At 32.4% G+C, this 23,400-nt stretch overlaps 1 protein-coding gene across 2 annotated transcripts; it reads right to left on the reverse strand.

The window, feature by feature from the left end:
- Positions 1–413: 413 nt before the first annotated feature.
- Positions 414–23,185, reverse strand: LOC129227842 (serine/arginine-rich splicing factor 1B-like). 2 transcript variants are annotated; one of them, XR_008580878.1, is made up of 5 exons: positions 22,928–23,179; positions 16,573–16,739; positions 5,395–5,567; positions 4,399–4,634; positions 414–1,750 (listed from the first exon to the last, which is right to left on the reverse strand). XR_008580878.1 is itself a non-coding variant. In XM_054862460.1 (4 exons), exons 1-4 carry the CDS (start codon positions 23,092–23,094, stop codon positions 4,470–4,472), a joined length of 672 nt encoding a protein of 223 aa, XP_054718435.1. In that variant the 5' UTR covers positions 23,095–23,185; the 3' UTR covers positions 1,750–4,469. The 2 variants fall into 2 exon arrangements, 1 of the variants encoding a protein (XP_054718435.1); XM_054862460.1 differs by having other exon boundaries at positions 1,750–4,634; positions 22,928–23,185.
- Positions 23,186–23,400: the final 215 nt, after the last annotated feature.

A 23,400-nucleotide genomic window follows, 5' to 3' on the forward strand; every position in this document is an offset into this window, starting at 1 on the left:
TGAAAATTACTGTAAGAATGAGTTTGTTACAAAAATCATATTTTCATTTTCAAAATACAATTGAAACTTTTATGTTTTCCCATGACATTTTAATTTGAAACTTTTTTTTTTATCAAACTCAATTTTAAGGTTCTACATCTTGAAGTTCGGTTTCATGAAGCTACTAAGAAATATAAGGAAGCTCCTATAATATAAAACAAATATAAGAAACGAATATATGCCTTTTAAGAAGTTTGGAAAAAATGATTACTAATCCTATAAAATGAAGCGTGATATTAATTTTTTTCTGGTTTATGGTACTCTAATTTTTTCCTCTTTAATACGTTTTCAATATATATATATATATATATATATATATATATATATATATATATATATATATATATATATATATATTTTGATTCAACTTTTAGTATAGGAAGTGCACTACCATGTTTTGCAGCTTTAAAATATGTAAAAATTTAACTTTTACTAAACACATAATCTTTGCAATGGAATTACTTGGAACACTTTGATCAGATGGATTGTTTTCTGTCAGAGTATCGGAAATGCAACAGATAGCTTTAGAAGTTCCCCTCATCAATTCTTGAGTGTAAATGAAAATGGAAGTAATTAACTTCAAGAATCTTTTCACAGAACAATATCTATCATTAGAACAGAGCTTTCATTAATGTTTGCTCGTACATTAATTTCATTAATAAATTATGAATAATAAATTTTAAAAAAAAATCCTGCTTGCTAAAAACAAGTATGTCATGTTCGATAAGTCTTTAAAACAAGTCTTTGGAAACTATTTGATGCATAGAATAAAACTGCTGTATACTGCAGATTTTAAAATATAGGAAACTTAATGTTTCAAGTATGTACTGTGATTTCGCTGTTAAAAAGTTGAAGTTATAGATGAGTGCAGGGACTTTTCATCCAGTAGAAATAAATCAGAGGTCACATCAGTTTTGCAAAAACTATTTTAGAGGCAATTTTAAACAAAAATGATTAGTTTCAAATACTTAAATTAAAGCACAAGACATTAACTATAACCTCATTTTCAATGCCTAAAAAGAACAGGTCCCACCACCTACAAACTTGAAATTTTGCAATAAAAAGCTTACTGAGTTTTACAGCTATTTTTAATAAGGAAAAGGCTAAGCAGCCTAAAATATCAGTAAAAGTGGCCTCTGAGACAAAAAGTTAGAAATGAGAATTGTAAATAAAAAGATAAATGTTTTAGAAACAAAAAGGTTAATTGCATGCAATTTGTGTGATGGTTTCATCATACCTAAATCCTGTCCGCTTTACCCAGACGATCCAATTGAAAGCAAATAGTGCATCCTCCACACAAAAGAGCATCCTATTTTTTCTGGCGTAATGTAAATCGAGATTTTCCTCCGAGGTATCCTATAGGCTTGCGTCCTATCCTGTGGTCTAATGTATCCTGCCAGAGAGACTGGCTCCTATGCTTTTCCAAAGTGGATGTTAAGCAATGGCCAAACAATGCACAATCCAATTTGGGGACATGTAAATCCAAGATAAGCTTTGTTTTCCAGAACTTCTGACACGTTCTCCTTTGATTAACATTCCATTCCAGTATGTAATAAAAAATAACCCTAGCCGCTCCTTAAATGAATTCCATCCTTCCTCCTTATGCTTGAAACAGAATGAATCCATTTAAAGTGCTCCTTTATTCTTTTACTCCTTTTTATTCAAATTCCTTTTTATCACATAGGAAGGATTTCCAAGTTTTGCATAATATCTGAGAATAAGTGAAATGTGGATTAGTTTATTTCACAAAGGCAAATTTTACATCAACATAAAACACAAACACTTTATTACACATTTAAAAAATGACAGTAACTATTAATGCTGGTACTCTTAACATACATTCACACAACATTAAGTATCTACTGGATGACAAAGATCAGAAAGTTTTAACAGTCTCTCTATAGTATCTTGCACCACTTTACTACTGCCAGTACTTTAATCACTGATACATATCCTTAATCATAAATCATGAACTGACCTCAAATTCAAGTCTCTTTGAACATTCATCATATTATTAATTATCAAACACATTTAAAACTCATTACCTTGCCTTACTAGTAGCTACTTAAAAGGATAAAATATGCAACAAGCCAAAACATTGAAAATTAATTAATATTTTTTAAAGTTTGAACATAACATTATTCTTACTTATTATTTCTAAGCACGTACATGCAATGTCAGATATAATTTTTAGGATACCATACATCAGATAACTAAACAGCGGTTTAATAAAACATAAATATGTTTCCATAACTTGATCGTTAAAAAGGTTTTCTGTGAAAATACAAGGCAAAAAATTACCCAAACTACTAAATGTAACAATAGGAATTAAAACAAAACCTAGATAACAGAATTGGGCCAATGAGTTAAAGTAAAATAAATATAGAGAAAAATAAACAATCCTTTCAAAATATAGCCACAAAAGGAATAAAGCCATAAACCATACTATTTATTATTAAAAAAAAAAAAGAGGACAGTAAATTTTATAATTTTGATTACAAGAAAACTAGCACTGTTTAACATATCAGCAACTTTTTTTTTAAACAACACATATTAAAAAAAACGTCAGGAAACCCTAATCAACAATTTTATACAAAATGAAAATCCACAACTTCCTGCTATGCTAAATCAAAGACAATTTAAAGATCCCAACATCCCCTCATTCCTATTTCTTCGAGCAAGAAAACAACTTATTTCAATTCAAGTGAACCTATTTATACTGTTTATCACAACATTATTTTGGGCACATGGATCTAAAAAATTGGTATCTGCTATTTTGCATTCTTAAAAATGTCATTTTATTAATTTTTTTTTCCAAAGAGGACTTCTGATTATGGGTCATTTCACGGTATTTTGGAGAATTATGTCGAATCCTTAACATAACATTTTTTTGCCATAACTTTTTAATTTACTGTTTGATTAACCCATTTTATTTTCAGTTTGTCCTACCGATACACAAACTTAAATTAAAATAATTTGCAAACCAAACGATAAATAAAATAGTTATGGTAAAAAAAGTGTCATGATACAGACTCTACATTTGTCCAAAATACTGTGAAATGTCTCTTATGCAATATATATATTAAATGTTGCAGTCTGGAAAAGAGAAATTACTTGTACAGTCGACTCCCGCTACAACGCGATTTGACTTGCGTGAAATGGCTATAACGCGAATTTTCCACGAGTAACAAATTTTAGAGCCAATGCGTATTTTTCGTCCACAACACGAATATAACTGGCTTCATTATTGGTTACTAAATACTGATTTCGTGAATGTTATCATATCCCTTTAAGCATCACTGACAGCGAAAATTCCCACCCCAAACTAGTCCACGCATTGCATTGTTAGTGCATCAAATAACCACTCAGTATCTCATTTCTTTATTTTTTCATTCTAAATATTAAAGTTTATGAAATATAACGGCACCTTAGTGGTACCTTCATCTAAAGTTTGCGAAGATGGGAAGAAAGAGAAAGTTTATGAGTAAGAAAAAAACTAAGACTCACGATATGCTTGAACATTAAACAAATTTATTTCATGTTTTATTCATGTTGAGTAAAAGTTTTTATTTTTAAATACAGTAAAAATTCAGTTCTTTATGTAAGAAACTTTCGTGCATAGTTGAGAAATGCTTTAAAGCAATTTGAGGGGTGTTTATAAGTGCCTAAAAAAATTCGGTATACTTCTAAAAAAATATTATACATATATTTCTCCACAACGCGAAATTCCGACTTACGTAAGGAGTCTTGGAAAGCATCCCTCGCGTAAGTCGGGACTCGACTGTATCTCTAAACTTTCACTTGATGTTCACTACCTGTTTTGCGAAAATACTAATTATTCCCTTTAATATTGTCATTTTTCAGAGAATTCCTTTTATAACATTCTATGGGAACTTTACTATATGTTCTAACATAACTTTATTCTTTATGAGTTTGAGTCATACTTTGCACAGTAAAAATTCGCATTGCTAGAAAATTAACTGATCAAAAATAGTTAATTCATTGTATGATAAAATAGGCGGTTGCCCAGGGAAACTACATGTAAAGAGTTTAAAAATGTAGTAAAAAATCAGAAGACTGGAAGTGGAAACTCACAATTTATAATGTTTTTGCTATTTACATTTTATCTTGCACTATAATGAGAGATATTATAAAGCAACCATCAGCTAAGAAAATATTGAAGGACTGGAATTCTAATGTGTTATTTATGAATGTGCATCAAAATTTCTTAGCCCTTAATGATGTGATAACACAGCTGGAACTTCAAATGGAAAACATTTTAAAGAGTCCTATATATATATATATATATAAGGTTCTATAAAAATATAAATGAGAGTCTGTAAAACAGAAATCACGTACAGACATGCAAAGCACAGTATCTGATGCAGATACCAATCTTGGAAAAAGTAGAGTCTGTGTTCTCCAAGCATTTATGAACGAGACCTTGAGCGAGATGCAGAACGTGTATGGGATCTTGCTCGATTGACAGGAGAATAAGTTGGAGATCCCCTGGCCCTACGGGGAGAGTAGCTTCTGCTTCGAGACCTCGATCGACTGCCATAATCCTCTTTGACTCTGATGTATGCAACTTCACCCTGTAAATACAAATTAGAATTTTGTGAAATACATTCATGACAAAGCTGAAATGGACATGGCTCCCCGCAGCTATCAACACTGCCAGTCAGCCCCTTTCTGATGAGTTAACTTACCCCGCCATTTATAAGGAATTCATAGAACTAAACTTACTCCACTATCTGTTAGGAATTCATAGAACGAAACAATTAATTAAACATTTAATTTGCAATCATAAATATTTCGGTTAATCTCTTTTTTTAAAAATAGCCTTTTTCAATAAATGGACTATTCAACAAAAAAAGAATTTTTGAATTCAAATCAGTAGTTCCTGAGATTAGCACATTCAAACAAACAAACTTTTCAGCTTTATGTTATTAGTATAGATAATTGAATCCTGAGTCATCACATTCAACTCTTATTTGAATTTGAAACTTATTTTTCCAACGCTGTATTGGAACAGCATTTTGGCACCAATTATCCATGGATATAGGGTGAATTAGCGACTGAACTCGGTAAAGAAAAATTTCTATTTCACATAAAATTGGTAACGAAATGACTTAAGATTAACCTATTTTTCATTGCCGTTCTGGTAATGGAAAAGTTATGAATTCACTCTTTATGTACACTTGTGTGTGAATTGCATAACATAATGCGCATAAACCTAATGTATATGTTTAGACAATAAACAGTTTATGTCACGGGTGGCTCAGTTAAAAATTTTAATTTTTAAAATAAGACAATTCATGAGATTGCAAATCCATGTTTGTTCATAAAACTTACTTCATGAGACCTGAATCTTGAATCATCTAATTTTTTAACAGCATATTTCATATCTTCATGACGCAAAAATTCTACAACTCCTGTCCCATCCTTGTGAACATCCGCATAGCACACATCACCAGCTTCTCGCATGTGATCCTTTAAATCTTGCCAACTACCTGTTGATGGCAGACCTTAAGAATAATAAAAAAAATTATTTTAAATAATTTACATGATTTTTTTTTTTTTTTTTTTTTTTTGCCTAATGAGATTAAAGAAACAATACTTAGTTTCTGTCTGTAATATGCAATCCTTTTTTTGCAGTTTGTTAAAACACTTCATAAGATTAATTGATGACATAACGAACACGATGCAGTTACCGATACTATTTAAAGCATGAAAGTTTATTAAATATTCCATTTTTCATTTCAAATATTTAAAGTATATACTGGTGTATAATTCGACAAAAAATAGGACTAAAAGTTGGGAAACAACTTTTCCGCGGAGCAGAATTTCTGAAAATTTTCGTCGAATAATTCTCCAAAAAGAGCATCAGAAAAAGCAATCATTTCTCCAATTTTCTTACACCCCTTTTTCACTAAAGCTAGAGAAATAAGAACATTCTGCTATAATTTTGTGAAACAAAGACTAAATATTTGCAATAAAAGACAAACTATGCAAAAAGAGAAAAATTGCCATATTCAAATTTTTTAAAAAGTTGATCAGATGGAAATTAACACTCATTTAAACAAGTTTTGTTCAGAACTAAACAAGCCTACTTTCCTGTCTACCAATATCAATTTTCTAGTATCTGATCAATATATTCTCAAAATTAGTTCATTCCACTCTACAACACAGTAGGGATTTGTATTGTGTTTTCTTGAATAATTTTGTTGTTGTTTTTTTGTTGATATTTAGGTGAAATGAGTGAACATCATTGTTTAGACAAAGGTATGGGGTTGAGAATTGAAGGTAGACTTGAGGCAGAACAGTTTCAAGCTCAGATTGCTAGGCAATTCAGTGTAAGCCCAAGCGTTGGTTCAAATTTGTAGAGTCGGTTTAAAAACAGTGGGGCAATGTCCTCCGAGAGCAACAACGCCCAATGAAGATCTGTATTTGTTACTTAAGGATAAGTGCCAGCAGACGTCTACAGGGGCCTCTGTGGCTTTATGCTAGAAGCTTCTCTTCATGTGCTGGAGGTTGCGGGTTCAATTTCTGCCGGTGCCCAGGGTGTTATTTCCTTCGTATGTGCTGCAAATCTTTCTTGTTTTGTCTTATCTTTTAATAAAGAAGTCTGACCTTTTGAGGCAATGGTGCCAATCTTTCTGTAGCAGTTTATTACGGATACCCCAACAATAGCAAGACGTCTACAGCAAATCAACTGTCTAGAGACCTCGCTACTACCACAGAAGCATTAGTTTCAAGAAAAAGTTGCCACGAGGCTCGGTAAAAGAGGGTGGTATGCCAAGAAGCCCACCATTTGCATCCCATTCATCCTTCCCACAAAAGAGAGCATGGTGCGGACAGCACCAACACTGGACACAGCTCCAAGGGACTAATGTTCTTATCCCAGATGAGTCCAAATTCAGTCTATAACCTGATTCTCGTTGAATATTCATATGGAGGAAACCTGGGACCCGATACCATTCCAGTAACATCATGGAAAGGGGCCATTATGTTGGTGGAGGTGTGATGATTTGGGCAGGCGGGTAGTTCTCAAAAGGTGGGAGCAAACACAGACTTCAACTTTGAAGCTTCAACACCAAATAACTTTCATTTTAATTAACTCTAAAATTTTTGAGGTAAATTATAATGCTGTATAGAGACAAGAATTGACATAAATTATGGAAAAAAAGCTCTTTAAATGCCCTTAAAAAATATTTTCTTTGCTAAATGGCACAATTTTGGACATACCAAAACGTTAACTGAGCAAATGTACCATTAAAAAAAAAATTTTTTTAATTACTTCCATACGTTTCAAAAAAAATTAAAGGCCTGAATCTGACACTGAATAATTTTTTGTTAATATTTTACACAAATAACAAAAATAAAGACAGATTATTTACTTTGTAAACGATTTTAGAAAAAAGTAAGTTTGAAATTTGATGCATGTCCAAAAGTTACGATCTTTACAATGCTATTATTTGAGAACTAAGTACAGTAAACTCCCGATTATCCGCGGAATAGGGTGGCATGGTAACCGCGGATAAGCGAAAACCGCGGATAATCAGAATAATAATTAAAAAACGATACTACTGTATACAATAGCTAAAAAATATGAATAACACTTACACATACATTTACATTTTTGTTAAAAACATAGCTACATTCCATTTGCTAACATTGAAAGTAAAAAATATACATATGTAAAATCTAAAAACGAACAATAACACGATCAAAAGTTTTAAAAGCATTTAATGACTGTTAAAAAAAATAGTGAAAAGACCCGCGGATAATCCGAGCAGCGGATAACCCGACCGCAGATAATCGGGAGTTTACTGTATATGATGTTTTCGTTTTAAAGGTATTTATCAATCCTCAGAATCAGTTTTTAATTGTTTAAAAGTGTTTTCATAAGCTTTTATGCAGTATCTTAGAAGAAAAATAATTTTTCTTAAACATACATGTGAGATGTCCAAATGGCGTTACGATCTTGATGCCGATAATTCTGTCCGTTTATTTATAATTTTTTTATAATCCACTGTCTTCTAACATCAATAAAAAAGATTATTATGATGTTATCTTCTTTAATCCATAGGTATTTTGCATAATTAATACGTTACACATTGAACAATACATAAATTACAGTAGAAACATGGCTGTTTATGATCGAACGAAAGCCATTTTGCGCGAAAATCGCCAAGCAAACCTCTGTTGGCGACAACACAGTATACGATAAGCTAAAGGTTACCAGAGGGGGATTCCAGTTTGACAAATGTAGTTAATCGTCAGCTGCACCAGTTTTGGCGACTTTATCACCTGCACTAGCAAATTTTTTTTTTCCGCCGCTTTTATTATTTTAGAATTTTTTTTTCTCTTCTTTCTTTTGGAAACATAATTTAACGATCTCCAAATAGAAATACGAATTTCTTTTTTCAATAATTTTTTTAGACATCGTTTTAATTCTTATGACATTAGAAAATATATTCATTATTAAAACAGATGTCTTTTTTTACATTCTTTCTTAAAGCATATTTTGTTTATTTTTCCTTTAAAAATATATATGTCGTATTTATTTGTCTCTATTTTTATTCCTTATTTGTCCCAAAAAATCAAACTACAAGTTTGTATAATTATTTCCATGAAGCTTTTTTCTACCTTTCATCAACTTCTTCAAAATCATTCCAAAACTTTATTATATGTAAAGAGCAGTATGTATAGCCATTCAAGTACTTCATTACTATCCTCTTTATCATTAAATTGCAAAATTCAAAAAGTAGTAAATAAAATTTTCATTGGAAAAGTTAAAAATCAGATTAACAGTTGTCAAAAATGGTGAAACTTACATTATGATGATATCCAAAATCCGTTACCTACAGGACAACAATGTCCAAAATCTGTTACCTACAGACTGCTAATTTAATTTGCTAATTAACAATTTTTACAAATACCTGCTGTCTTTTCATGTTCATATATTGTGTTCTAGGTCTGCATACTATAGAATAAAAGCAAAATTGATATCAAATTCGAAAATTTTTGAAATTGCTCAAAGTTAACTTTTTTGTTCCCACCTTTTGAGAACTGCCCAGGGATCATGCAAGATTCCCGCATACCACTCCATGTGTTTGACACTGGTTTCAGGAAAGCCCAGAGGTACAGGCAGGAGATCCTACAACCCTTTGTGTGTCTTTTCAGGAGTGCTGTTGGCCTGAATTCGTTTTTATAGACAACATCGCCCGACCACATAGGGCTGTCCTGGTCGAGAAGTATCTGGAAAGCGTAGATATTCATCAAATGGATCGGCCAGCCAAATATCCTGACCTTAGCCCCTTTGAACATGCTTGGGATGCTCATGGGAGGGCTATTGAGATACAACCCACTACACCCCCACCCAGGCTCAGAACCATTCCGGAGTTAAAAACTGCTTTGGTGGAAGAGTGGGAGGGTCTTCTACAAACAATCCTTAACTCTCTTATTAACAAAATAAATACTCGTTGAACATGCTGTCACAGGTGACCACACACCATACTACAGGCGGCCACACACCCAGGGTTGTCCTATTTTGTCCACCCCAGAAAAAAAAAACGTCCCGGACAAAATGTCATTTTGTCCATTTCGACTACTTTTTCGGTAAACTGAAAAACTTTAAATAATTATATAGATTCTTCCCATTCAATTAATATTTAAATATAAAAATAGCATACATAAATATGTATATAAACAATTGATTGAAAAATATTTTAAAGTGAAAATGAAAACATTAAGATCAGTTGAAGTTCATGTAAGTGTAAAATCAGATGATGTTAATAACTTACAATGCATGTAATAGTATTTATAAAAACAAACACATCAGCCGTACATTTTAAGATGTTTATCTGTGATGTGGAGGTTTATTGCCCATTATAAATGCATTTATAAAATTATAAGGTAGAAATAAAAAGTTTTTAAAGGTTGGAGTCTCAAAACATTAAAAAGCATATTTAAAAAAGAGAGAAAGAAACTCCCTCAGGACAGCAGCTGTTACATGTGGACTGTGTGTGGTAGGCCAGGGCAATTTCTCCCGCTAAGCCTAATACGCAATTTCGGAAAGTACGCATTACATAATAATGGATAAAATGTACTTTACGTAGAAATGAAACCATTTTTTAATATGTGATAAAACTATCATAATTTCAATCATAACAAAATAATTTGATGAAAATAATTGATATTTAACAATAAAAATACAAAATATATTGTTTTTTATTATAACTAAAAGTACCAAAATTAAAAAATATATTTTGTACAAAATAGGAAAAATATTTGCACTTAATATTATGAAATACTTGAAGAATATTGTAACAATTAATATTTTAAAGCCACGTGAAAAATTTCAAAACACAGATCAACGCGCATTGTGCATTTTACACTCATAGATAGTGTTACGTCTTTTATTGTGCTTTGAGCAAACGACACATCTCAGTCTAAGTTCTTTGCCTTCTTTTTCAGCATATGATTTTAGACAGTAACTACTGTAGAAGAACTGCAATAAAATTTTTTTATAGTTTTAATGTTACCCCGAAGGATCCATAGATGGATCAGTCATTTCCTCCTCGGAAAGATAACGTGATCGCCATGGCACACAGGGTTCATACTCTATTTTGATGAAAAAATTCCATGACTTTTTCATGACTTCATAAAAATTTTCATGACCTTGTGACATGAAGAGAATAGTACAATTTAATATCAAACTTGCCAATTTTTGGAAATGAGCAGCAGCAAAATTACTGTTTGAATGCCACTACCTCAACAAAGCACTTAATTGAGATTGAAAATACATCAGCAACCTAATAAAACCAAACTGCTCTTATTAGTCTTCATCATATAAATTTAAATAAAGTAAAAATACAGTGAATGGAACATAATGATGCTAAAATGTCTAATAATTTTTCTATAAACAAGCAGAATGATAATGAATGGGACAAAGGAATCATTCACAATAACAGTATTTTGGTTCTTTAAAGAAAAGCGACATTCTTTATTTAATTCCTGTTTCTAAACCAGATATTTATTTTTAAAAAAAACATGCAGTAGTGAATAAATCTTCTGATTCAAATGTACTTCTTTATTTATTTGCACACTTTCAAATGCATATTAATTAATAGGTTCTGTAATTCCAGAATGTAGTGCTTGATCCATGACATTGAACATAGCAACGGGTCACATGGATTAGCTTTGCGGGTCGTATGTTGGGCACATACTGTTTTATAGTAATTAGAATTCCTCTATTTCTCTATTCTTTTACCTGACCAAAGACCTTCATTTTCTAAAACCTTCAACTAATTAAGATAAACTCTGATAAATTTAATAATAAAGTTTTTAAGAGTGATGGAAACGGACTCGAATGCAATTAAATTGCATTTTTTGAGTAGGTGTGGCAAAATGAAGAACGTACAAATTCACTACTACAGAATATAAAATAAAAGAAGTGTTGGAAGTAAGGATACATTCAAAATGAGTGATGTCCAATGAGCAAAATCATATTGCAAAAAAAAAAGACGAGCAATTGCTACAGAAGTGACATTCAATGAAATTTCAAATTTTGGATTTGTTCTTGAAATCACAATTTTTCAGTTTTAAAAGCTTTTATGCGCAATACTGGTAAATCACTCAAGATTTTTAATGCTCTTTTAGCAACTGTTACTTTCCCTTTGCCCAGGACATTTTTCCATGACTTCAAATAGATTTCCATGACTTTTTCAGGACTGAAATTTGCTCCCCCCCCCCTGATTTTAAAGGATTTCCATGGCCCGTACGAATGCTGTACACAAATGAATCTAAAAGTAAAACCCCTTGCTAGAATATCTCCCATAAAATCCCATTATAAATGGAATCGAAACTAGAAACAGCCACTTAAAAATGAGTATACATTTCCCTTTTCACTTGCTCTAACACATGCTTATATTTTTCTTCATGAAGACCAATAAATCACAGACACTTGATAGCCCCAGACCCTGTTCTGATATCAGAGGAGAGAGAAATACTAATGTTCGAGGCCAAAAGCCATCTGATAGTAAACATTTCTTTCTCAAACTAACTGACAGGATTTTTGAGCAGTGTTCCAATGGGAGGAGAAGCTGCTGCGGCTGATGCCCTCCGGAACCGAACCGGTTAGGGAAGATATTAATCAAAAACCTCTAAAAAGTTTTCTGCAATTTTTGCAGTGAAAACACTTAAAAATTTAGTACCCAAATTAGTGTTCACTCTAGGGCACTTTTTTAAAAAGGGCACTATTTCAACGCAGTGTCCCCCCCCCCCACCCAAGACCAATGATGCACCACTCAAAAAGTACTGAGCGCCCCCCCCCCCTCCCCCCCAAAAAAATTAAGAGGAGAAATAACACTTAAAACACCTTGCAAAAATTCAAACAGTCTAGTCTGCACCATAATCACCCCCCCCCCCCTCGATCGCCGTCATCACTGACTTTAGTATTAAATATGATTTCATCCAGAAAACGCACTTGTCTGCAGAATAGGGTTAGCTCACCCCCCCCCCCCCCCCCACACAGGGCCGGACTGGACCATTAAAACAGTCCGGGCGTCTGCACAAAACCAGCCCTTATCTCAGGGATAAATCTACCCCCACCCCCATGTACACAATCTTGCAAGTTTAAGGGTTTTTTGAAAACGGTAGGAAAAAAGAGCAATAAAATGAATGCAGGTCGCAAGGTCAAAAACTAGGGGAGTGTATGAGTTTAATGGTACCTCAATTTTTAACGAATTTTAACAGAGAGAGAGAGAAAGAAAGATTTCAGCTTCTGGTTTAAGAGCAAAGTCTTTAAAAAATTTCAGTAGGTTCGCAAGTGTTGTCCTGCGAAGTTCAGGTTGTTTAACCCAAGCTCCAGTGTTATCATTCTTGTGTCAACATTCATTTGTATTGGGAGGTTTCTTGAAATTTTTGCTTCAACTCTCAAAGTCTCCTTTGAAACCTATATTTGCCGATCAAATTCTCCAGAGGTAAGTTTATTACTTAGGTATCTAAGATGATTTAGCCTTATCGGCGAATCCTGATGTTGCTTTGTCTACCTGTCGTTTCGAAGTAAATAAAATCCGGGAATTCGAGTTGCAACTTTAGACCACTCATTTTAACTATCATCTGTCAATATTTTGTGTTGTCTTGAGCAGTTTTTTTAGTTTTCGGGTTTTCTTTAGTTTTAGACATGAATCCAGCGAAAAGAAAGAAGATAGGCGGCCGTCCTTACCTCAACTATTCGCCTGATTTGATGGAAAAGGTGATCCACGAAATAGTAACAACCAAATTTAAACACGGAAAACGAAAAAGGATAAATTTTGGTGTGGGCCCCATTTTCACGATGTCATTTGATGCAAAAAAAGAAAGAAAAAAAGATTTTTGCGACAATGAAGAAACCTACACACTTGAGACAAAATTTGTATCAATTCCTTATTAAAAAAAATATATACAAAGATGCCCTTGTGAAAAAAATTACAATTTTTTTTTACAATTTTTGCAGTGTACGGGATTGGAACAGAACGATCTATGCATTGTAACTTTAGACCGGAGTGGCTTAGCGGTGCATATCAGGAAAATATGAGGTGGTCTAAAGTTGTCACCACCATGTGCAAACTTTATACCGATATACAAAAAATTCCCCCTCCCTTTGTGTGCAATTTAGAATTTTTTTTCGAAGCGTCACACTGCAGCTGAAATGTATGGTAGTGTATGGTTAAATGCAAGAGCGCCCATATGCAAAATTTCAAGAGGGGGGCCTCAGATATTTTCCTCATGGTTTAGCAGGATATTTTCCCCCATAGAAACCAATTTTAGTACAGAATAGTTATTAAAATTCGACTTTTTTAATAACTTATTCATTAATTGCTGGAGAAGAAATGATTTTACATTTTCGCAAAGAAAAAAGTACTAAAAGCAAGGAAGTTCTAATTTAAAAGGGGGGCTTGAGCCCCCTTTTGCCCCCCCCCCCCCCCCATTTGGGCGCCCTTGGTTAAATGCTCAACCTTTTTTGGCAAAGAATGATGAAAATATGAAGAAAAATACACATATAAATTGGTCTAAAGTTGTACGGTTTTACGATACATTTAAATTATCTAAAAATTTTACATCAACATTCCACAAACTTAATTTGTAGTACTAAATTACTCATACTTAAAGGTTCAAAATAACATTCTTTAAGTAAATTTAATTATTTAAATAATCGAGGAACATCATTTTTAAGTTTGTCTGCAGGTTTTCATGTCTTTCTCCAGTCCTAAGAACAAGTTCAACTATTATAGAAACTTTTATAGAAAGGAACTTTTAATCTGCCATTTTTTTTAGATTCTTTGAGTATTTTGTTAATATAATTTGTTAGTTGTTCTTACTAAAACTTTAAAGTTCACTAATGGGTATGTAACACCCCGCCTTTACTCACTGCGGTACTGAGTACACTCAAAAAATACCTTACGGTAGGCACTTCTGGTATTAAACCTATATCCTGTACCTGGTTGCCTCTTAAGGTCCCAAGGCTCTATTAAACGTAGGCCAGGTACAGGCACCACCAAATTTGATGTTTCTTCAAATTTGTATTTATTAAGAGAGTGCTGCAAGTAAAAAAAAAGTGGGGAGCTTAACCACAAATCGCTACCAGCCCCGCAATCCAGCGGCCCTTCGGGCGATCGCCCGATTGGCCAGTCCGGCCCTGCACACACAAATGCCAACTAAGCTAAGCACATTTTCCATACTCCATAGGAACATTTGGCAAAAACTGAAACTTGGCTTTGGGTGTTTTTCAACACTTTTCAGGCCATAATTTTAACTACCTATAAGAGTAAAAAAAAATTCTAGGCATTTCAAAACCCTTTGAATTTCAATTTCAGAAGAACAGTGTTTAATTACTGATCTCCCCTTTCTACCAAAGAAACTGCCTAGTAATGTGCATTGTGCCATTGAAAAATACCACTTAAAATACTGTGTGCAGTGCTTCAAAATGCAGTGGTAGTAAGTTGCAAAACTAAAAAGACTTTATTTGAGCTCTATTTCCTAGTCTTGGAGTTGTTCAAATTCATAACACAAATGTGTTGGCAGATGTATGCGCTCCTAAATGCAATACATAAGCAGCTTGGGCCAAGCTAAGATTTTTATCTCAGACAATTTGTGAAAATTTAATATAACGGCATTTTAATTTTGTGATTTTTTAAAAATCAATTGCATAATATTTTAATTTATAAAGGAAAAAGAAACAGTGCAAGATCATTTTAGTTAGAAAAAAGCACAAGTATGTCAAAAGTATGGTTTTTATTGTGTCAATAAGTGTTTTAAATAATCTGTTATATGAATCATATAAAAAGATAATAAAAATTCTTAGCAAAAGGGAAAGAACTGAATGAACGCCCAGTCAATGCAATGTTTTTCCATTTCAAACGGTTTTTAGGGGGGGGGGCTGAGGATGGGGGTTAAAAATCTAAGATATTAAAAAAATACCCTTGCATTTTAGCCCAGTAAGCTTTGTACTATGTTCTTAGGAAACAATCAGAAAGTTAACTTTCCAGAAACAGATGTGAAAAGATTGCTACACAATCACTAGCAATGCACTAAAATTAGCTAGGCCTAATTTCCACTTGCAAACGAAAAACGGACACAAAGGGCTGAAATGTTAGGAAAATGTCCTATTCCCTCTCATTGTTGATTCTCAGAAGATCAAGGATGGGAAGGAATGAAACAAAGATCTCTCCCTTCCCAGAGGACCCTACTCCTTCCCACAACCTTTCAAATACCCACCCTCAGTAGAAGGAAGAACATGCCTTTGTTTCCTACTGACAAACCTGTTTGAATTCTGAGAATCTCATCCCCTCTTTGCCTAGGTATTTGCTTCCCCTTTTGTTTATGGGGCCATTTTCAGGGTGAAATTCTGGGAACAAGGATAAGACATGAGCGTTTTTGCAGACGATCGCTGGACAAATAAAATTTCCCCGATATCGCGGCAGGTCAAAACGATGGTTGAGGCATCTTTTTAAAAACACAGGGTGCAATTTCTTTTTTTTTTTTGAAAAGGGCGGGACGCATTTCGCGATCTAAAAGAAGGGCTAGGCGCATTCTGCTGATATGGAAAAGGGCAGGGCACTGCGCCCTTCAAAAACGGCCTAGCGGGAATACTACCCAAATAAAGGGTAACTTTTTCTGTGTCTGATAGAATGTGTTTGGAACTTCCGTGTTATATAGAATTCAAACTATAACGTATTTCAAAGCAGCTATTAAACATGGCTAAGCCTTTATTCACGTGATTGGTAACGGAATTCATTGTTGGCCGACAAGGAAAAAAAATTCAAGGATTTAAAATTTTATGTGTTGCCATTTTTCATTTGTTAACAAATAAAATACTTGTAGCTGATTTTTAATAGCATAAGTCTTTTAAAAGGATTTTCAATTTTTTACTCTTAATTCTACATTTGCGACTAAAGTGTTTTTTTTTTTTTTAATTTTAATTAACTGATGATGAATCTTATTGTAAGTATGATGAAAAAGGACATGTATTTTATCATACATTACCTGAAACAAGAACTCTGTATTGGGATCTCCTTGCAGGGGGTCCTCTACCTCTTCCACGAGGGGCTCCAACACCACGGCCTGGTCCATTTCCTCTTGGGAATTCAACTCTAAGGCGGTAACCGTCATAACCGTAGCCATCTCTAGCTTGAACAGCATCTTCAGCATCCCTAAATTTTTATTGCAAACTAATATTATTTGAAAAAACTTTGGAGACATGGAAAAAATTATTCAAAGAGATTTACTTTTTCCCATAAAGATATTCTACATCATCTGCTACCAAGATAGTAATCTATTTCGAGATCAGAGTATAACGAGACATTATTGGTCGAGATGTACCGAGTAGCACTTTGGCCGAGTACTCAGCCGAGTACTGAGTTACCAAGACCAAGTTCCAATTATGTTTTAAGAAGAACCACAGACACACAAGTAACAAATTTTGAACTCATTGGAATAGTAGTATAGACCTCTATGTCCAAATAATAGTTTTTAAAACAAAATTCCAGCTAAATTTAATTACGCATTATTTAAAAGATTTTGGTTGTGTTAATTTTACTAATAAGTTATTTTTTAACAGGAGCACTGCAGACAAGAGTTTCTGCATTGCAATGAACATCTTTTTCAGTGCATAAAATGTGATCTAGTGAATGTAAAAAAATCCAACTTTTGTTGGATGTTTTTTAATCCATAAGCTCACATTTTGTGCATTGGAAAAAGCATTCCTTGTAATGCCAAAACACGTGTCTGCAGTGTTCGTGCACATTTGTGCTTTTAACGTTGTTTTATTTTTTAAGAAAAGGTATTTTTATGCTTCTTGTAAACAATTTTATTTGCGGCAAAAATCCATTTACTAATATAAAAATTTCATATTTTTTGTACTTACCTTTTTTGCCCCATTTTTAATAAATAAGTTTAATTAACTTTGGGGCATTACAATATAAAATTTATCCCATTGAAGCATAACAAACTTCATTATTCTCAAAATTTGAATTTGACTTGTAAATGATTGCAGTATATTATATGCTTGCACTTTTTTATTGATTGTGAAATCTGCTTTGAACAATATTCAATTTTTTACAACTACTCGGTACGTCTCTAATTATTGGCACATAGTTTTATACTTATTTCACTCATTTTGGTACAAAATCTAATCAGCATAATTTTGAAAAAAAAAACTTCTAATCACACATTAAATAGGACACCACTAAGCAAAGTTTTCCTCTGTTGCAAAGTATGGATATTTTTAATTATAGAATTTTGAACTAGTTTTCGAATTTGCCTACCTGTCAAATCCTTGTCCAGGTCGTCATAATTAAGGTGGCTATTTATTTTTTTAATCCCCCAAATGGGACATTTAAAAAAATAAGGGATCTGCACATATATATATTTATATTTAAGACAAAATAATTTTAAAAAGTGGCTCTTTTATTTAAAAAAAAAAAGTTTATGACAGACAAAAACAAAATGAACGCTTAAAAGGCAAGTATAGAAGTAATTTATTAATGTCAAAATTTTTTTGAGTACATTTGAAGCTGATTTTAAATAAGAATGAAATTCTTGGCAACAGTGTACTTCGAAAATCAAAATTGCTTTGAGAACCATGATTTGCAAACTGCATTTTCGTAAGCTCCAAATTAGTCATTAGCAAAAATATCTTTTCAGTGCATTAAGTCTACCCCCGAAGAAACATAAAACATATACAGTGGAACTCGCTTATTAGCCGAGCCCTGTTTTAATGAGAACTCAGATTTAGCGAGGATGTCAAAAAGATTTGTTTGGTACAATGTTAAGTCCTATGGGAACAAAACTCACTTTTAACGAGCAAACCAGCAAACCCCGCTTAAAGTGAGCAATACTTTTGTAATTCGTCAGATGTATGTTGATTCTCCCCAGAAAAGATTATTTTATTTTTTGGAAAAATTCCATTATATTTTGAATTCAACCGAAAGTTAGAGATTAGACATAAATCTCTAAATGGATGAACTAACAAATGATGAATCTGGATTTTATTTTTTGGAAATTCATACAGTAGAGGAGAGCATTTAAAAATTATATGCAGTCTGACCCAAATTTAACGAACCTCTATTTAACGAATTTCGAGATTTAGGGCAGTTCTCAAAAGGTGGGAGCAAACACAGACCTCAACTTTGAAGCTTCAACACCAAATAACTTTTATTTTAATTAACTCAAAAATTTTTGAGTTAAATTATAATACTGTATAGAGACAAGAATTGACATAAATTATGGAAAAAATGCTCTTTAAATGCCCTTAAAAAATATTTTCTTTGCTAAAAGGCGCAATTTTGGACATACCAAAACGTTAACTGAGCAAATGTACCATTAAAGAAATTTTTTTTTAAATTATTTCCATACGTTTCAAAAAAAATTTAAAGGTATGAATCTTACACTGAATAATTTTTTGTTAATATTTTACACAAATAACAAAAGTAAAGACAGATTATTCACTTTGTAAACGATTTTAGAAAATAGTAAGTTTGAAATTTGATGCATGTCCAAAATTTACGATCTTTACAATGCTATTTTTTGAGAACTAAGTATATGATGTTTTCATTTTAAAGGTGCTTATCGAGCCTCGGAATCAATTTTTAATAGTTTAAAAGTGTTTTCATAAGCTTTTATGCAGTATCTTAGAAGAAAAATAATTTTTTTTAAACATACATGTGAGATATCCAAATGGCGTTACGATCTTGACGCCGATAATTCTGTCCATTTATTCATAATTTTTGATGATCTACTGTCTTCTAACCTCAATGAAAAACGTTATTATAATGTTATCTGCTTTAATCCATTGGTATTCTGCATAATTAATATGTTACACATTGAACAATACATAAATTACAGTAGAAACATGGCTGCTTATGATCGAACCGAAAGCCATTTTGCGCTAAAATCGCCAAGCAAACCTCCGTTGGCGACAACACAGTATACGATAAGCTAAAGGTTACCAGAGGGGAATTCCAATTTGACAAATGTAGTTTATCGTCAGCTGTACCAGTTTTGGCGACTTTATCACCTGCGCTAGCAATTTTTTTTTCCGCTTTTATTATTTTAGAATTCTTTTTCTCTTCTTTCTTTTGGAAACATAATTTAACGATCTCCAAATAGAAATACGAATTTCTTTCTTCAATAATTTTTTTAGACATCATTTTAATTCTTATGACATTAGAAAAAATATTCATTATTAAAACTGATGTCACTTTTTACAATTGTATTATTTTTAATTTGAAGCTTTTTTTTAACCTTGCATCAATTTCTTCAAAATCATTCCAAAACTTTATTAAATGTAAGGAGCAGCATGTATAGCCATTCAAGTACTTCATTAATATCCTCTTTATTATTAAATTGCAAAATTTAAAAAGTAGTAAATAAAATTGTCATTGGAAAAGTTAAAAATCAGATTAACAATTGTCAAAAATGGTGAAACTTACGTTATGATGATGTCCAAAATCCGTTACCTACAGGAAAACAATGTCCAAAATCTGTTACCTACAGATTGCTGATTTAATTTGCTAATTAACAATTTTTACAAATAACTGCTGTCTTTTCATGTTCATATATTGTGTTCTAGGTATGCATACTATAGAATAAAATAAAAATTGATGTCAAATTCGAAAATTTTGGAAATTGCTCAAAGTTAACTTTTTTGTTCCCACCTTTTGAGAACTGCCCTTTAGCGAATTTCGAGATTCAGCGAATTTTTCTTTTTCCCAGACTAAAATGAAGGAAAAGCACCAATTTTCCGAACAATAAACCCTGAAATAAAGAATCATTTTAACACCCAAAAGAATTTTTTTTTGTTAATTCGAATTCGGAAATATTTGATTGTTTTCTAAATATTATATCCATATTGTCCGAAGCAGAAAAAGACTTTTCTTGGAATTAGCAATTTTTGACCGACAAGGAGGCAACCAACGAATATTGACTCTAATGCAGGAAGCAATAATGAAACTCCAATTAAAACGTACGTTTTTAAATGCTTTACATGGCCTGGAAACTAAAACCATATCTCATGCAGCAGGCTGAAAATGGCACAGTGTTGTCTTCTCTGCATGAAGTCGAAAGAGAACTATTTCGAGTCGAGTATCAAGGAAATTGTCATAACATTTATCACTCAGTAGTATAAAATTTCACATTACTAGTGTGTAATAAGTCGTGGAAAGCGGAATAAAAAATGTACTTTCTAATTATGGATGTTTTTGCACAGTAGCTAATTAGGAGTTTTAGATAAGGTAAGTGCAGATTTTTTTTTTTAATTTGACACCCTGATATTACGAATAACTTTGATTTAACGTATAAGTTTTGTTCCCGTTGAAACTGTTAAATCGGGGTCCGGCTGTATTTGTTGAAAAGAATGTTATCCTTTCTGAGATATACTTCCAAGGATATTGTAGCTAAAAGTCAAGAGAGAGAAAAAAGAAAATGAAAGCGACCACCATAAAGAATTTGAAGTGAAATAGCCCTAGACATATTTGGCTTCTAAAGTACAGCAAAACGTCACAAACTGTTTTGAAGCCACCGATGCAAATGACAATTTTTTTTTGGACCCCAGGTTCTTTGAAAACAACAAGAAAGAGATAATAACACAGTTCAAATCAACTAACCAACTTCTTTATTAATTTATAGAAATATAATAACAACAATGCAAACATGAATAAATTTTTATGATTTTTTTCACGAAACCTGTTTTTAAGAGAACTCTTATAACGAGCAAATACCACAGCGGTCCCTTCGCACTCCTTATAACGGAGAGTTTGATTGTAGCAAATAATTACACATGATTAAATTTATTGGCATTAGAATGCTTCAATAGCTCCACCCAGGGACTTTTGGTCGAGCACATTTAGTGTTTCCTTCACTCTCTTTAGAAAACAGGACATTTCAGCATGTACAGGGTTAATACACCTGAAAACAAGTACAGACTGTCCCAATTAAAAATGGTCATATGGTCACCTTCAGACCCCAAAGTGTTTTTTTTTTGGGGGGGGGGGGAATAGGAAATAAGGAATCAAAAATTTAAAAAATAGGAAGAGATAGGAGTACACACACGTCAAGAGGAAACAAATTTAGCATAAATTTTATTTCTAATGTAAAATGAAGCGTGATCAGAGATTTAGAGTTTAAAAAATTATGAAAAATACACGTTTGAGTGTGCGGTAAATGTTTTTGCAGAGTTAAATGAAAAATTTTATATTTAATTTTCACATAAAATTGTTCACTAAGTGCTCTGATTAGCTGGATTAAGTGGGACCTCTTCCCGCAAAAATTTTCTTGGTTGTGCGAAAAACAGAAAGTTTACACTTTTCATCGCAAAATCAATAAGCTCAAACGTTTTACAATTACGTCTTACTTACAGATAAAAATGAATTCAACAATTTTGGTTAAATTGTTGTATAATTGTAAGTAGAAGAAACAATTTGGAACTTAATTTTAAGAACTTAGTTGGATCAGTTAATCAGGACAGTGAAGGTGTTATAGTGTAAGGCTGCATATCAGCATCAGAACTTGGTAGTTTGGAATTTTTTGATGACATACTGAATCATGCCCTTCCTTTAAATATTTAAAAACCCAATTTTGAACTCTTAGCCAAAAATTTGGTTATTGCAAACAACTTTGTTTTTTTTTTTTTTTTTTTTTTTTATCAAGATAACAATAAGAAGCACACGGTTTTTAACGTTTCGTTTATTGCTTCGAAAATTGTCCTTAAGTTTAGAAAATACCCCCTCAATCTCCAGATTTGAGCTTAATGCAACATATTTAGAGATATTTGGTGGCTAGATTACGAAACTACGGCTTTGAAACGAAAATAGAGCTAGAAACAGTAAGACTCAAGTGTGGCTGTACACTTACTCAGAAATTACGCAAAAAAAAAAGAAAGAAAAAATAGTGAAATTTATTCCCAGGCGTTTAGAAGGTTTGTTCATACTGCATGATATTCTACTGAATAATAACTTAATAAAAAGTTGGATTATTCAATAATATAAGGACATTTTTTAAAGTGTACAAAGACTTTTGTGAGATAAAATTTCCGGCACTTTTTGGTTTTTGATTTTCAAAAAATTAAGTTTTAATATTCTTTAAAAAAATTCATGTTGAAAATTGATCATAGATCTTATAATTATTCCAAAATATTAATTCCAACCAATGAATAGGGACCAATTTCGCTGAAAGTCGTAGGTGTACGAACACTTTTGGGAGCCACTGTATAAGAAATTCAGAATCATGAACAAAAATATCATAAAACAATGTTACCGAGATAAACAAACAATATTATATGCAATATAATGAAATAATTTGAAAAAGCTAACAGAAATAAATATTTCATAAAACTTAAACACACCTGGGATCTTCGAATTCAACGAATGCGAAAGGCGGTCCGCGTCGGTTTTTCAAATCGATAAAAGTTATTTTCCCAAATTTGTAAAACAAATCCTCAATATCTTTTGTGCGAATGTCTGGTGGTAAATTACCAACGTAAATACGACAATCATTATTACGGTACGACATTTTAATTAGATCTAATTATCCAAACAAATTAAAAAATTGAACACATTCACTCATTCATCAATTTGATCTCTTTTCATTACCTCGTCGAAAATACGAAAATGGCGATTCTGATAACAGAAAATAAATAAACGAAGAAACGCAATAGTTGAAGTTGCGAAAAGTCGAAAGTAAGGTTGATTTCGTTAAAAAAGAATTTCAAGATGTCTATAAAAAAATAGAAAATAGTCTTTCTTCGAAAAAAAATTTTCATTGCAAAAAAGAAATAAAACTATGTTTAATTGTCCCCCCCCCCCCTACCCGTAGTAT

Source organism: Uloborus diversus, chromosome 1 (genome assembly GCF_026930045.1).
Source record: "Uloborus diversus isolate 005 chromosome 1, Udiv.v.3.1, whole genome shotgun sequence".
Classification (NCBI taxonomy): domain Eukaryota; kingdom Metazoa; phylum Arthropoda; class Arachnida; order Araneae; family Uloboridae; genus Uloborus; species Uloborus diversus.

What these genes read in the sequence shown, in the direction of transcription:
- LOC129227842 (XM_054862460.1), bottom strand. Translation starts at nt 23,094, where the DNA reads ATGTCGTACCGTAATAATGATTGTCGTATTTACGTTGGTAATTTACCA. An exon ending in GTTGAATTCGAAGATCCCAG is followed by an intron (nt 16,740 to 22,927) that starts GTGTGTTTAAGT and finishes ATAAAAATTTAG; the next exon opens with GGATGCTGAAGATGCTGTTC. An exon ending in CAAGATTCAGGTCTCATGAA is followed by an intron (nt 4,635 to 5,394) that starts GTAAGTTTTATG and finishes TTGTATTTACAG; the next exon opens with GGTGAAGTTGCATACATCAG.